Source organism: Ornithodoros turicata, chromosome 4 (assembly GCF_037126465.1).
Source record: "Ornithodoros turicata isolate Travis chromosome 4, ASM3712646v1, whole genome shotgun sequence".
NCBI lineage: Eukaryota > Metazoa > Arthropoda > Arachnida > Ixodida > Argasidae > Ornithodoros > Ornithodoros turicata.
In genome coordinates this window covers 36,980,689-36,994,600 of record NC_088204.1, presented here as the reverse complement: position 1 = coordinate 36,994,600, position 13,912 = coordinate 36,980,689, and the positions used below count along the sequence as shown (strand labels likewise).

The 13,912-nt window shown below is 45.6% G+C and overlaps 1 protein-coding gene across 4 annotated transcripts; it reads right to left on the bottom strand.

Moving 5' to 3' along the window:
• Positions 1–891: 891 nt before the first annotated feature.
• Positions 892–13,912, bottom strand: LOC135393005 (uncharacterized). 4 transcript variants are annotated; one of them, XM_064623608.1, is made up of 6 exons: positions 13,743–13,912; positions 12,789–13,024; positions 3,933–4,107; positions 3,483–3,617; positions 3,307–3,416; positions 892–1,451 (listed from the first exon to the last, which is right to left on the bottom strand). In XM_064623608.1, the coding sequence occupies exons 1-6, from the start codon at positions 13,870–13,872 to the stop codon at positions 1,224–1,226; spliced, it is 1,014 nt and encodes a 337-aa protein (XP_064479678.1). In that variant the 5' UTR covers positions 13,873–13,912; the 3' UTR covers positions 892–1,223. The 4 variants fall into 4 exon arrangements, with proteins under 4 accessions (XP_064479678.1, XP_064479676.1, XP_064479677.1 ...); XM_064623606.1 differs by having other exon boundaries at positions 3,307–3,617; XM_064623607.1 differs by having other exon boundaries at positions 3,307–3,554.

Here is a 13,912-nt window from a genome sequence, read left to right as displayed (position 1 = left end):
TGATAACTTATCAAACCGAGATGGGGAGGTCTCTAGGTTCACATGTTTACTGACCAAGGCAAGGCAGCGGGTTAACTAAAAAAAAAAATCAAATGCCAGTGTTTGCACCCACTTGACCCAATCTTAATCATACCCACACCATCACATGTGTGTATGCACACATAAATTAAGTGCAATGTGTTGCTCGCAAATGCAAAGGCAATGCAGCTCTGTAATATAGTAACATGCACTGCCAAGATACGAAATAAAAGGATTAATCTATGCATGTCACTCGAGTAATACTGCAATGTCGCAAAGAACCCACATGTTGCAGGGTGAATTACTTGCTTGGCTTTCATGCATGTCGTTGCACCTGGACGGCATCAGTGAAGTCTAATTCCGTGTAGTACTAAAACATTACAATTGTCATCCCCATGATTTGCCGCTAACAATAGACTTTTAATACATCAGTTTGCTGTGCGCAGCACAACGTATCAATTATGGTAGCACTGTATCACTAGGGTTGCGACTTTTTGGTTTGTCCTATAGGCACTGAACACACCTGCTAGAAAGCTCTAAAACGATGAGATTTTTTTAAAAGTGTTGATTTTTCTGAGCCTAAGAGCATGGTTTTGAAGAATTTCAGATCCCACTTACTGCTATAACGTTCGGATTGTAAGGGCAAACTCAAAGGGCGAACAGCCTCAACGGCACCAAAATATTGGTTAGTCGTGTAAGGTCACCAAGGGCAATGTGATGAACATGTACAGTATTATGGCTATCAGTTAACAGTTGTGTTAGTGAGCTTCAGGACAGGTCTTGAAGTGGGCCATCGTTGCACGAGCAAGAATAAATATATTGCGTTTTCCAATGTCATGATACTAATGCCAAGAAAGGTAGACCTCAAATAACCGACAACTTGTCTGGTATCTGCTACATTTTAATGTAAGTACTCGCTCTTTAATTCGAACCCGATAATTCCTACTTTTGCATAATTGAAACAAGTTTCACATCAGCTCCATGAAATCTATATTTGCGTCTGGTTAAAGAACTCATTGCCGCGAAAGCGCTCCAAGTTATTAGGTCCTGCAGCCTATTTTTAAAGAAATAAATCACATCTCCTCGTTCGACACCTTGTGTATTCACTATGCATAGTTTGTATCACAACTGCGAATGCAGCGCACATAATCAAGACAGTCTACATGATCATTTCGAGTAATATGCATCTATACGCTGCGCGTTATTCAACTACGTATTTCCTCGGTTTGTTCCTGATTAGGAACCGGGACGGAAAATGGATTTCGAAAACGAGGCATCGACATGGACCGATTTCGTAGACCACGAAATTGTTGTAACCCAGACGTCCCAGCGTCCATCGACTCTTGAGCTTCTGACTTTTCATGTATACTCGTTTCCAGAACGGTGGCCACTGGAGGTGTCACTGTACCCCAACCTCGACTTTCCATCAGGACCTGGACAAACATTCAGCCTTTGCTGTTAGCGCTGGAACATGTCCGTCAAACTCGCAGATCAAAAGGTCAAGTCATCCTGCTTAGAAAATAGAAACTGTATTAGCAAGCGTTCACATTTTTCTTTCTTCATGCGTGTGCACATTGTTACGTACAGAACATAGGCAAAATACAGTAGCGAAGAACAACAGTAGTAAGCACCATAGATCGAGAAGTTACCCGTCAAAAAGAACCCGTTACAAGTTAAGTTACCGCGTGAAAAATGTAACTAAGTAGGTAACGAAGTTCTTCAGCCTGAAATATAACTCGCAGTTACGGAGATACTTACAAAAAAGAACGAGTTACTTCCAAGTTACTTCGGACACAAAATAGCAATACACAGGTTCAGCGCGCGTGAGCAGTTGACTTAGACCTGCGGAGGAGTGCAACGTACTTAGATCTTTTTCGTTTATGTGCTACAATTTGAACGCTTTGCATCTTACTCCCTGTGGGCGCACAATGGTTCAGCTTCATTTCAATGGCAGCGTTCTTACTCCCTGAATGAAATGCTGTTATTGATTGAATATCACGTTTTATGGCATAAAATGCCATAAAAGAACTGGAGAGAAAGCAAGAAAATATGCGGATGTGAGTGAAAAGCGAATTAAAAGTAACTTGGAACTTAGCTGAAGTTGCTTTGGCAAAGTTACCCGAAAAATGAACGAGTTCCTCTGAAAGTTACCACGGCGGAAAAGTACCGAATTAAGTTACAAGTTACCAGAAAAAGGAACTTAGTTACTGTAACGAGTTACTTGTAACGAGTTACCTCGAACTCTGGTAAGCACCAGTAAGCCAGTCGTAGGACTAAAAGTATATATGCGTTTCGAAATATTCGTTTAGCAGTACACATACATCACATAGTACACGCCGTCCATCACGCAACGGGTCACATGGCTGGCAACTTTTGTCTCTCTACATGCGGCCACTGGGTCACAAAACAATACGAAATATGCAACGAAAACGTGGATATTTCGGCATATGGTGAGGCACAAAACACCCATAAATATGAAACTTTCTTTATTTAGAATAGAAGAGGCTCCTTTACAGTCACCCGAACAATTTGTTCTAAAATAACTATAGCTGTTTTCTGTGGAGAGGTCGTCAAAGGGAATCACTAGGGTGGCTGAATCTACGTACTATTCAGGCACCCTAGCAGCCACCGATGTTTAGCACCACCTAATGTGAGAATGTCGCCGCTTTCGCCGTAAAATACTTTGTAAACATGTATCTCTCTCATTTCCTTGAGCTTAACGAGTCACAGTGGACAGGACTGAAGGCTCAAGGAAATGATACCGCCCACACCAGCTTGGTTTCCATTCTAGTGCTCTGCTTAACTCTCTTGATTGAACCATGCGATTCGTTCGCTTCTTGTGGAACGTTCCTGATATTGGACAACTGTGGACGACAATGTTTCCAAGAAAGTTTGTATGGCGAGAAGCCAAAATTTTGCAACATTTTGCAGTTTCGTCATGCAGATGTTTCCTAAAAACGCAACGACCGCTGATATCAGTATACCCGACGGATGCGGATATTGTCATTAATATCCGCCCTTATCGTACACGGTACACCACGGTACATGTCAGTGACACGTCTAAATCCGCGCATACGAATTACGGCATTACCACCTTTCATGCTTTTGAAAGGCACACACCCGCACGCCTTTTTAGCACTTGTGGGAATTCGGATCTGTCTGTCTCTGTAAGCACTGTTTAGATACCAAGTTTAGTATTTCCTACTATCGACGAAAATGACCTGCGTGGTCTATTCTTTAAACGACAGCACTCACTGGCGCGAGAAGCACTAAGGGAATAGCACATACCCGCCGTTTTAGGACAACACTTCGAACGCAGCACATGAGGACAGACAGCCACGTAACTGAAAATATCGTCAGCCCCATTGTAATGAGAATGAGCGACGACCGAGGCATCACTGTAGCAAAGAGAAGCATAACTACGTGTACTTCACCCCGACAGTCTATGCTGCCTCCGTACTCACTGCACATGGAATTTCCGAACAGTGATTCATCGCTGAGGTCTCCACAGTTGTTGTTTCCGTCGCAGCGGTATCCTGAGAAAATACAGCGGTCGTTGTCACAAAGGAACTGCGATGGTGCACACATGCCGTCTTGAGCTGCGTGCGTTGAGGGCGCTCAGCATAACGCAAGGCAATGTTGGTTTCATGTTGTTAGCTATTCATCTTGGAGGCAATTGATATTCCTTTTGGCCTTTGGCCAAGCATCGGCAAGGCCTTTGCTTCGAAACGATTCGATATTACAACTCGCGCTGGGAACACGGTAGCGTGTAATACTCTGCCGTAGACTGAATTTACGTCTCTCTTTCTAGTGAAGTATCTGCTACCCTTGGGCAGCTGTACGCAGCTGCATGTGGTAACAATTCTAGAATTAGAGTTCTGGAACGTCAAAATAGAAGGTGGCATTGCAAGTACCGTCAATATATCGTGTGATGATCATGCGAAGAAGGTACCCGTCGATGAAGTAGGAGATAGGGGTTTGCGTGTGCAGCTCAATGGTGACGGAATACGTGGTCACCCAGTTCACCAGATCTTTCCGTGTCACGACGCCACATCGAGGGCTGTCCTCGTTCCAGTACTTCGTTCCTGTCTGTAAGTTGTGAAAAGGGCTGCAATCAACTGCGAGGCACAAACGCAAGCTATGCATACACAAATATAGTGAATTATAAGTCGTTGCCTATACGTATTATTTAAAGCTCAGCTACGCCCATTTTCGAGTGATACAGAATGGAATGGTACTCACGATGTGTTCATAAGGGAACATTGATTATGTGTGCAAAATAGTTATCGCAAATTCCTCAAGTTTTTCGAAAAAGTAAATTTTTAGTTTCACTGACATTCCGTCTTGTGGCTCACAAACCCTGTGTCGACGACACATTCGTGGTCTGCCCGTGCTCCGGCTTGGCATGAGATTTGGCTTGGTTTCTTCAGCCAAGCCAGCCGTTTTTTTCTGCCGAGCGGTCTGCTGCGCAGATTGACACCGGGGAAGTTATAAACAGTTCGCTATTAGGGAGCCAGTATATTTCTGGACTTCACTCAACCCAGGAGGAACGTGAGTTTTGCTTCCTTCGACTGAAAAGCATTTGCTAGGCCAGTACAGACTTCCGGGTGTGTTCCGTGTTCTGTGCTTGGTGCCGAGAATGAGTGAGCGTTTTGCTCCCGTCTGCAAGAACACTTCAGCATGCAGTTCCAATGTTTCAAACCACAACTTTCCGAAAGGCGAAAGAAAAAGCTATTGACTGGAACAATCGGTTATAACTCCGACTGGGTGCCACCTTCGAAAGCAGCGATTTGATATCTGTCCATTTCGCTCATACGGATGTTACAGAAGCAATACGCAGCTTGTTTCACGCGAAGCCGAAGATATCTCGCCCGGGATGCTGTACCAACCTTATCAGCAGCAGGTGATTGCAGAGGTAGGACTAGGCATCAGATAAAGGTAAGACGCGTAATGTTAGACAAGTCAGTCATGCGGTGCAAATGCCATCACATAGAGAAGAAAAATACGCTATCTCTCAGTTACTGCTTCATCTTTTAGAGATTAGGTCCCACCGGGTGAATTACCTTATTTGTTAAATGATTTCGCAGGCATTTTGGCACCACCGAAAAGCTTGCACTCCACGTCTCAACTATCACCTTCTGGGTTTCAAGCTGAAGGCCGTCACCAGTGCCAACCAGACGCCCCTTCAAAGTTCATTTGTTTTTGTTGACCGAACAGTGACACCTGGTACTGAGACATTTCATTTTCTGATGAATCAAGCGCATTGCATCCCTTGTGCTCGACTCCTTTTATTCGTATACGCTTGCTCGGCAACCATGCCTGAGGTGTTTGTGTTCTTACTCGAGCGCTTTGAGAGTACATTTAAGCAGTATCATCGCATCATATGCACTGCAGCACATCTTTAGTATTTTGAGTAAGGTATAAATTTAAATGTTGGCTCAGCTGTTGTATTTTGATCACAAATAAGCTGTTCTTCCAGAGCCCTGAAGCCAGGGCCCGTCAGGGTGTCATAGGACACCTCTGAAAGCCTATGACACCTATGCCACCTATGCCACCCTGACGGCAGGCATCACGTGCCACGTGACCTTCTGACGCCATCCGCTCAAACGTTGCCTGCCTGCGTACTGCTGATGAGGCCCAAGAAAACCGAAACAGCTGTCCAGTACTGGCATGGCGACGTTTGACTTACAAACATATGCTATACGTGCAGCCAAAGAGCTCCTGCTATTTTTTGCCCTTGTTTTTTTTACATCTTCTTTGGAAAATATAAATAAACAAATTCTCTACTCTGCAAGTCTCCTGTCGGCTCTACAGAGCAGCTTCGAATTTCACTAAAAGCCACGTGTGAAACCTAGATTAAACTAGAGTTGAAGATCCATATAGGTCATAGATAGATACTATTATTATTATTAGACCAAGATTAGATTAAGCGCATCGTCAGGCTAGGGTCCTGGTTGGTAGCAACGCAATTGATCCTTATTAAAAATTGGTGCAGGAGGTGACCAACATAACTAAATACATCAACTGACTCTCACAAATTTTGTGGTGTTATATTTTTGAAGCAACATTAATACGCCGCAGTGCTCTTTTTTTTTCCCTTTTAACCTAGTAATATTAGGTCTTCGGCATCACCAGCCTTAATTGCTGAGCAGTTATTTACGTTGAGGGCTGCAATTTCATATTTGTTTCTCTGGACAAGCAAGCCCGGGCTTCCCCATTTTGATAAGAGTCTTTCAGCTTTCACAGGGCATTTGTGGACAAGGAAAACATTTGGACTCTGTGTATTTTGCTACGAAGTGCACCGTACAAGGCAGAGGACAGCATCAACCATTTCCACCAAGGTTATTAAATTTGTGATAAAGTGCATATACCTTTTGTCACTGACTAATTTGGTGGCAAAGTTACTTGAGTGGCAGTTGTGCAATTTTAAGCACATGTTCAAAAAAGTGTGGGTATGGGAAGTGCTGCGGGGTTGAACATGTGGAGTACACAATATAATAAATGGAAGTTTTACGTCGCGAGGCAACTGAGTGTGGAATACACAGCACAGTATAATGTTCCTTATTCTGGTCAGGGATCGGAACCGGTATTTTTTTCGGTCCGGTTCGGGTTCGGGTTCAGGCATATTGGTTCGGTTCGGGTTTAGCTCCGCTGAACCGAAATTATCAGCTTGAACCGGTTCAGGTATATCGGTTCGGTTCGGGTTCGGCTCAGGGAGGACCCCCCCCCCCCCGCACATACACAGACAAAAAAAAATCTGTCCGCGGTCGGGGCGTTTACAGGGATTGGAACAGTTACTTTTTCCGGCCTCGGTTTAACCGGTCCACGGGCAGTAATTTAGCTACATGCAAGCAAGCTTACGCTCACCGTACACGATTGTAAGAGAAAGGTGTGAGATGACTGTTCAGGTGAGCAAAAAAAAAAAAATGTCGGTCAGTAGTACAATTAATTCACCTCTGAACCGATTCCCGAACCGGTAACCGTATCAATTTTTTTCGGTTCAGTTCCGGTTCGGCTCAGGACAAGCAAAAAAATCGTTCGGGTTCGGTTCGGTTCGGGTTCGTCAGAAAATAACGGTTTTTTCCGGTTTTCGGTTCGGGTTCAGTTTCGGTTCCGATCCCTGATTCTGGTAATGTTAGCATGGTTCAAGAAGTGGGAAATGTTGCACTGCCCTTAATATCACATTCCCAGCTTTCGTGGACGGCGACGCCTTGTGCCCTCTCGCGACCGTTGAGTGAAACTTGCCGCCAAGACAATAGAAAAGTGCTGTAGCAGCTGTTCTATCCAAGCTATCGTAATATTCCCTAGAATACACGTTCAAACATCTATTCTAAGCTTATACAAACGAAAAATATCGTTATACATGCAATACCTTCGGTTCCCCAGACATCCCGCTTTTCGGACCGTGAATACATGGGTAGCATGGGGATTTTCACGCAGGAAACGGTTTCATCGTTTAATATCTCTGGTAATGTATGATGCACCGTAATATTCTCGTCGATATGCGGTGTAGGGTACCTCTAGATTCAACATACAGAAGAAGTGCCAGGGTAACTCAATCGTCTGCGGTTCCCTTGCACGGCAAACTTGGCCCAGATGCCAAAATTCGGAAACAGTCAAAGTGGCTTCTCCGCGTTGCAGCCGTGCATAGCAAGGAAGTTACCTTTACGCGTCAGTTGAACTTTTCTCTGCCTATTTAGATTTAGTAACTGCTTTTGACCTCATTTCTTGAGTTAGATACAATTTTGAGAGCATGGTTGGAACATTATGCGCACGGAGGTGGAACACGAATTTTGAAGCGCTATCTCTTGTCATATTAATTATTAATGCCGCTGTTCGATGAATTCGTTTATGTTAACGTATTTGAGAAAATATTAGCAGTATACTTTTTGTTTATCGCCGATTGCCATTCGGTTTTAAGTACATCTGACAACACAACAGTGCATGTTCACGTAATTATATTGCACACTGATAATAACTTCCCAAAGCATTCCCAGAAGTGCGAGACATTGACCAGCGTTCTCGCTGCCCTCCATTGAAGAAATGCATCCCATCTGGTTTTGTTAGAATATCTGTTGATCCTGAGCTTTAGAAAGAAATGCCCACACATGGGTGTTGTTGTGAGAGGACCTTCGATGGCGTACAAGTGGAATGGAAGCGCAAGAACGTCACAGTTTTGTTTCTGGAGGACTTATTTTCACCGTGTTGGCTTCGTGGCAGAATGCATTGGTGTGCTATTTTTCTCGTACTTGGCCAAAACAATGGGTTCTGGAGAAAATGCCCACATCAGACATGAAAGGTGAAGTTGTCGCTTACGCTTTGCAACTTTGTGCGCAACTGTGGGTCGCTCCAATGTTGTTCCCACGACAAAAGAAGCGTTGACAAGCTCAGTGTGGCCTGCGAAGCGTCTGTATCTTCATTCCTGAAGTTGACAGCAACGAGCGGTGTTGGCCCACTGGTGACAATTTTGGATATAGCTTTCGAGGGCCGTGGTTCGATCCGAGGCCTGCTTAGTGTTTTTTTTTTAAGTTATTATTATTATTATTATATTCATGTATGTTCTATATTTTATTTTTTTTGTAGAGGGAGTTATGAGAGTAATGGCAAGAGCGTCAGAGTTTTGGCGTAATAATGCCGTACTGGCTCTATGTCATGTGCATGCTGTTCGGTGTGATTTAGTTGCGGTAATGCTCTGCGATCGCCTGTGCACTTAATATGTGAATAGCAGATGACTTTCCATTGCACTCCGACTTACTTCACCGTTACAGTAATCTCCGTTTTGCACTGGGCCGCACGTGGTTGTTATAATGTAGATGATTGTCAATCCTCTAACATGAATTTTGAATTGTGGCTTAAACGTCCTGTGTTCTCTGTGAAGGAGCAACTCATCAAAGTTGCATTCGAGATAGATGTGACGACGGAACCAATTATGCTGGTCAACTTTCACGCGTTCTAATGGTAAAGGGAATTAAGATAAACAAACTACCACGCGTGTTTCTTGCAGTTCAAATACATGTCAATCATTTTCGGACATGTGGCTTAAACTTGCTTTATTCCCCAACTCGCCCAAACTTTCGTTCTCAGCATTGTGCAAGGCCGTAATATCCTTACGGGTTAACTCGTTCTAGGTACCAAAATAAGGAATATGTTAAAAATACATGCGTGCTTATTGTCATATATAGAGGGTACGTGACGTAAAACAGACTAAATTTGATTAAATCCACGATTGACTTTTTTTTTTCGCCAAAGTCGTTGAACATATAGATTCCCAACGGGATCTACTCAATGGTGGTGGTGTATCAGTAAATAGCGCAGCCGTTAATTAACTTTCGTAATTAATCTTTGTAAATAATGAAAATACGTTGACTGCGCAATTGCGATGTAGAGCACAACCCTGGAGGGTCTACCCCACAAGAACCGACACGACAGCGCCTTTTTGTGTTCTATTAAAAAATGTGCGAAAATACAAAATAATTGAGCACTGCGCGGGCTTTGCGGCCAATTTCTCCTCTCCCTGTCTTGGTGTCACCCCTTTTCAACCGACATCAGGTTGTTCCTGAAATCATGGAACAGCCCGCTTTGTCCCCAGAAGTAAGCGTGAGGGGAATTATTGATGCCAGTTCTCAGTCTACTTTATAATAAAACATGCCGTCTTTCATCTTCTTTCCGTCATTATCTCGTTTGGTCTGCTCAACACCTTTCAAGGCAGTTCGCGATTTGATGTGACAACTGGCACGCAGTAAAACTACCAATGTATTACCTCGGAGATCACAAAACTAAAATCAGCGATTCTGCTGCTCGATAAGTGTGTACGTTCTACGACGATGGGGCATTTTCGCATATTCTTTAAAGGCACAGAAAAGTACTACTGTTTCGATTCTTATGGCTAGACCTCTCAGAATTATGCTCTACACAGAGCCGTGGCGAGGGGGGGGGGGGGGTCAGCCGCGAGAGGCCCCTGCAGGCCCCTGCAGGTTGGTTGGACAGGATAAAGCGGGAACGAAGAAAATTTGAATCTACGACCTATGCAGTGCAAATGAGCGTTTTCATTTCTTTGTTTACATGGCTTCTGACGGCAGTGGGAGAGGAGGAGGGGGCGCTTCTGATCTACCCTGCCCTGGGCGCAAACTTGCCTCGCTACGGCTCTGGCTCCCTTGTGGACACCCCGTATGGCAGGAAGCTTGCTTGGGACTTTGGCATCAACTGTTCGAAGGCCCGGCTCCTTGAAAACAAGTCGAAACTCAACGACTCCCGCCACCGACTGGACTCAGCTGAAAAGGTCTTGGTACGTACCCTTCAGCCCGATGAGTTGCGACAGGTCTTCAGCGCCCGGAAACAAACAGAGCTGCTAGAAGGAAAGAAGCGGACCGAAATCCATGACCAGAAGTTGTCCTGCCTGCTGCCGAAGAAGCCTCCGTGGTATGACTGCAAAAACGTCTTCAACCTGCCATCGAAAACACTGACCGACGGGCACGTGAGTCTGCTGTCGAAAGGACTGGATTTCGCTCTCGCGCCCCGTGCTGTGCCGAAACGGGAAATCATAGTGGAAATCGAAGACAGGCTTCGCCACATCAAGGACTCAACAGGCGTCAACCTAGCACGTAGCCGCATCGCCACCATCCTAAACAACGTGAGTGGGCCACCTTCCAACCTGTCTAAGCAAGAACGCTCGGCGCTGCGTGACTTGCGCTCGGACAAATCAGTCATCGTCTGGCCAGCGGATAAGAAAGTCAGGGAAAGTCGGAAAGTCACGGTTATATTGGACACGGAGGACTACCGTACGAAGATGCAAGAGATCATCGACGATGCTGCGCACTTCGTCCCTTCGACGCATGACCCAACTGCTCAATCGGAACGCTCTTTGGCGTACCACCTCCGTGAGTTAAAGAAGGGCCACCTAGATAATGCTACCTACCGCCGCCTCTTCTCATCGGACGGCGCTACTCCCAGAATTTACGGCCTCCCCAAGATACACAAGCCTGGGTGCCCTCTGAGACCGATTGTCTCGTTGATCGGGTCGCCGACGTACAACCTGTCCAAGTATCTAGTAGAACTTGTGACTCCCGTTACCAGCAACAACAACCTGACGTTGCGCAACTCGAAGGAGTTTGTCGAGTTGGTCCGGACGCAAGCCCCCAACAATAACGATGTCATGGTGTCATTTGATGTGGTGTCACTGTTCACCAACGTTCCGAAGAATTTCGCGGTACAAGTGGCGGAGGCCCGACTACGGAAGGGCAGCACCCTGCCATCACGAACGTCACTCACTGTTGAAGAGGTAGCTATACTCCTGCGATTCTGCCTCAATCAAACTCAATTCACCTTCAACGGCAAGTCTTATCATCAAATCGAAGGACGCCCTATGGGAAGCCCTGTGTCAGTGACGCTGGCAAACTTGGTCATGGAGCACATTGAAGAGACGGCCATGGAACGGTTCTCCCGCCTAGTTAAGTTCTACCGCCGCTACGTAGATGATACGTTCGCCATCCTAGACAGGGACCACGTCCACGAATTCCACTCGGTTCTCTACTCCATTGAATCATCGATCAATTTCACGTATGAAGTTGAGCAGGGCGGCAAGCTTCCTTTCTTGGATGTATGTGTATGCAGGGACAGCACGGGGAGCATCCATACGTGTGTCTACAGAAAGCCCTGCGATACCGGCACTTTCCTAAGTTTTGACTCACATCACCCCACGGAACATAAGCGAAGTGTGGTGCGAACTTTATTGCACCGTTCAGAGCAATTGTCATCCTGCAGCGAGCTACGGGCTTGTGAAGATGCGACGGTAACCTCTTCCCTAGACATGCGAGGTTACCCACACAGGTTTATTGAGGACACCCGGAAACGTATGCAGCTACGTAAACCGCAGGATGAGGACCGCTCCCACCTGACCCAGATCACAATTCCATACGTCAAAGGCGTTTCGGAACTTCATTGAAAATCTGGACGACCTTCCGACCGCACGGTAAACTACGCAGCCTCATCTCCAAGCCAAGGGCACTGTCGCCCCAGAAGACCAGTCTGACGTGGTGTACAAGCTACAATGTCTAGGTTGTGACACGTGCTATATTGGCGAGACAGGCCGGAAAAGAAGGACCCGCATAAAAGAACACAAGAGCGACGTCCAGAACGCAACACATGCCACACGGCTGAAGACCGAACTCAGCGAGCATTCTTAGAACACGGGGCATTGTTTCGACTACGATAACGCGGTGACCTTGGCATGCGAGCGGGGAGCAAGACTGGGACCGAGAAAGATCCTGGAATCGTGGCACATACGCGCTGATCCCTTGCATTGTAACAAAAACCGTGGCCCCCTTCCCGAACAATACTGTCATCTCCTTAAGTATCGGTTGTCAGCTCTCCCGCTCAGTCTTGCACTGATGATGCCCGTCGTATGACAGGCGAAACGTCTGCTTAAAGTTGTTTGTTACGTTAAGTCGGAGTCCTCTCTTTCTTTCGTTACAACATCACGTTGGCCACATATCTGTAGTGTACAAGCAAAGGCATCCAATTCGGAGTTTTCAGGGTTTCTAGAGAACGCACGATTGAAAAATCGTTCTGATGGTTAACTCTTCGCTACTTTAGCGTGCTCCTTTCGTCGTTGTTTTAATCCCTGCCAACTGAATCGAACCTGTTCCGTTCTTGAAGAAAAAATGCTCCTGGACTGCCTGTCCATCGGTTCTCACAGACGTAAGATGGATAAGATTAACGTGTAATTTCACTGGTGAATTGCGTAAAGCCACAACTTGATCTCTATTACGTACAATGACGAAGTCGATGCAGGACTGATTGATGGAGCCCTTGCGTAGGTTGAGTTCTTCGATTGTGACGATGAGACCTCCCGTGCCCCCAGTGTTGCCAACCTTGCACTCACAAAAGGGATTTCCTCTTCTGTGACGACGCTGAGTGGCAGTGACGATGGCAGAGGACAGGGACGAAGAGGCGTTACCCAGATCTATAGAGGAGTCTATGTGGCCGTCACAGAAGCTGTTTAGGTTCACTGCGAAATAGTCCCAGTAAGAACCTCGAAATCATTTAAATCTTGTCAGCTTTAAACAGCAGTGCCGTTCTCTCTAGTTCTCTCTCTATTTTTTTTTCCTGTTAAGATATCAACACAGGTTATGCCAATATTTCTGTTATGATACAACTATAAAGTTTCGTCCTACCAACCCCTGCGTGCAATATCACCTAAGGAACAACGGTATGAACATAGATGACCAATGGAAAGGATGGGATGTAGTCATGAAGATGATAATATAGGAAGTAGTCTCATTGGGAATACATGCACAAGTCCTCTTCCTCGAGCTCAATAACCTGGCGTAGAACCTAGTGTAGTGGCTGAGAAATCACAGTAAAGGATAGCTTCTGTAAACGCATATTAAACAGCAAACGTTAATTTAGCTGAAATCTGGGTCACCGTAGATTAGTGATGTTGGTTAGGAATATTCATCCAATAGCCCATGTCACTACCTTTTACACAATACCACGGATCGTAACCGCTCTAACGAACACCGCAGCAAAAGTCAGCGCCAAAACCTTCAGGAAAGGTGAAACGCGCGGCAGCTAACTAGCTAAGCCAGCTGCATCCAAAACCGTGATGAACACAATAAATTCGCTTGAAGGCTGCACACTTGCCATATGAGCAACTCAAAATTATCTTAGGGAGATGTCTCATTACCTCCAGAACAAGGTTTCGGTGAGTCAATTATAAACATTACCATGCTTGTAGAAACTGGGCACTGCAAGCACGCGGTGAATTAGAACAGCAGTGATTAGGGCCTCATAGATGCCCATGTTCTTCCGCTGATTTGACGATGGCTGATGGAGTGCACTACGGAGGGAACACATGGGAATCCGTACCGACGATGATGATCGTCGAACACGCAGT